Source organism: Monodon monoceros, unplaced genomic scaffold (genome assembly GCF_005190385.1).
Source record: "Monodon monoceros isolate NGI ecotype Baffin Bay Population unplaced genomic scaffold, NGI_Narwhal_1 Super_Scaffold_7, whole genome shotgun sequence".
In the NCBI taxonomy this organism is placed as follows: Eukaryota; Metazoa; Chordata; class Mammalia; order Artiodactyla; family Monodontidae; genus Monodon; species Monodon monoceros.
Window position 1 is genome coordinate 59021641 of NW_021703784.1, and position 2658 is coordinate 59024298.

A 2658-nucleotide genomic window follows, 5' to 3' on the forward strand; every position below is an offset into this window, starting at 1 on the left:
AATGCAGAGGTTAGTACATATTCTAATTCCTGTGAGCCAAAAGTGAAAACAATGAGGCCTCTTTTCCAACTGAAGTCCAAGGGCCGAATCAAAACCCATGGAGTTTAGTTTTTTCTGCATTCCCTCTTAATTCAAATTTTCCAGCCATTATTTATTTATTTATTTTCAGTAAGTCCTTAAGAGGCTACCTGTATTGAACATTTTTTTCTTTTCTTCTCAAACACCCTCTCCATCACAAGTCCTGTAACCAGTTATTCCCACTCAAGTTGAAGCTACTCCCTGTTCATTCAGGGGCTGGAATGAAACTCATCAAATTAACTTACCCTCAGAGGATTTTTTCCCCAAGTCATGTATAGACCATCTTGGAGTACTAGGTCTAATTCTAATTCTGTTCATTGCACACTGGCATTTTGTCAGTTATTTACATATTTCTTGAAAGAATGCATGCATGAATGAGAGAAAGAGGATACACACATACGATAAAAACCAAGCATTCTTTCTACAGATAAAAATAGGGCATCAGAAAACTTAGGACAAGAACCAATATAGAGGAACTTTTTTGATCCTAGAGATTTCTTGACCTGGGTTGAGTGTATGCTCATATCCTCAAACAGAGAAGATGGTTCAGAAGATGGTCCATTCACTATCTGAATGGAGATGCATCCAGCCTTAATGAGGCTTTCTGAGGGACTACACCCCCACCTCAAACCCCTCAATTCATTTTCAATGTCCTTTTGTTATGATGGAATATTAAGAACCTTACTTAGATCATTCTGCTCCAATTATTATCTGTTAGTTTGCAATGAATTTTTGTTCTTATTAAGGTTAACTTAAGCCCTATTTCTTCAAGGAGATTTTCCTTGAAAATCTTCTTCAAGGAGAAATTCCCTTAAACGATACTAGCTTCACAGGTATTTCTTGAATAAATGCTTTACCAACCGTCACACACTGTAGTCTCTTTGCACAGATTGAATTGCTTCTTTCCTAGTATTTCATTTTTATCAATAGTTCTTGTATATTTATTTAAACGGGAGTATCTTTCTGTAAAATATTGATAGTATCTTAACTATACTGTTTTCATTGGGTATGCAAAGACTTTTAACTCTTAATGGACCTCTTAAGGGTTTTTGCCTTGGGAAGTGAGAAGTGAAGAAGCAGGATGAATTGCCTTTTGTGTTGTCCTAGATTTGTATAGAAATGCCCTATCTGCCCATGACCATAGAATCATAGAAGTGAAAAATATCTTACCATTATCTAATCTAATCTTTTTTATATGTGTATATGGATATATACTGAAGCCTAGAGATAACAAGTGGGCCCTGTTTTTGCAGGACATATTCCTTTTCCCCAGGGAAATCTGCTTCCTTCACTCATCATGCCATCCTTCAACCAGAGCATTTTCCATTCTGCAGTCTTCTTCCTTACTGGCATCCCTCGTTTTGAAACATACCATGCCTGGATCTCCATCCTCCATTCTGTTGTCTCTTTGCCATTGTCATCTCAGGGAATGGCATGATCTTGTTTGTCATCATCACTGAGTCGAGCCTCCATGAGCCCATGTACTATTTCCTCTCCATGCTTGTCCTTCATGGACCTAGGACTGTGCCTTTCCACGTTGGTCACCATGGTGGGTATTTTCTGGTTCAATGCTCGAGAAATCAGCTTTGATGTCTGCATTGGCCATATGTTCTTTATCCATGGTTTCACATTAATGGAGTCCTTGTTACCCCTAGCAATGGCCTTTGACCGTTACACTGCCATCTGTAACCCACTGAGATATGCCACAATCTTAACCAATTCAAGAATCATCAAAGTGGGCTTTGCAATTGTTGTAGTGCCTTTACTCCTGCTCCTTAAGCGTCTGTCCTTTTGTGGAAGTCATGTTTTCACCATCCATATTGTTTCCACCCTGATGTGATGAAGCTTTCATGCACAGACACCAAGATCAACAGTGTATTTGGCCTGACCATTGTCATCTCTACTGGTACCTTGGACTCTGTCTTGATCCTTCTCTCGTATGTCCTGATCATCTCTTCTGTGCTCAGCATTGCCTCCCCAGAGGAGTGGAAAAAGGCCTTTGGTACCTGTGTATCACACATAAGTGCTGTTGCCATCTTCTACATCCCCATGATGAGCTTGTCACTGGTGCATAGGTTTGGGAAGCATGCCCCTCCCCTTCTGCATACTCTCATTGCCAATATTTATCTGCTCATCCCTCCTGTAATGAATCCCATAATCTATAGTGTGAAGACAATGCAAATTTACAAGGCCATGCTCAAAATATTTCTTTCTAAGCTAATTTAGGACATTTTTCAGTGTATTCTTTCTTTACATTTTCTTCTCTGACTGACGTTTGATTGTTCACTAATGTGAGTTACCGCCGTATACTGATAAATGTTTACACATGCTTTCATTCTTCTGATAATCCAATAACTTACTATTTACAGAGTTCTAGATTGAATTCTTTGAGAACAGGGATTATGTCTTATGTATCTGTAACCCTATACTGCACCTGGCACAGAATAGGACCATGGTTAAAATATGTCTGCAAAATGGACAAATTAAGTCATAAATTGGGGTCCAAAAAGTCTCACCACCTCTAGGGTATGTAACTATCAAGACGTGTCTGATATAATTTAGATCAGTAGAAAAGTCTAG

At 38.9% G+C, this 2658-nt stretch overlaps 1 protein-coding gene across 1 annotated transcript; it reads left to right on the top strand.

Moving 5' to 3' along the window:
• The first annotated feature begins 1375 nt into the window (after window positions 1-1375).
• On the top strand, window positions 1376-2304 carry LOC114887721 (olfactory receptor 51F2-like). Its single transcript, XM_029209557.1, is given in 4 exon segments — window positions 1376-1468; window positions 1471-1578; window positions 1580-1883; window positions 1886-2304. Coding segments are annotated over 4 exon segments (924 nt in total).
• Window positions 2305-2658: the final 354 nt, after the last annotated feature.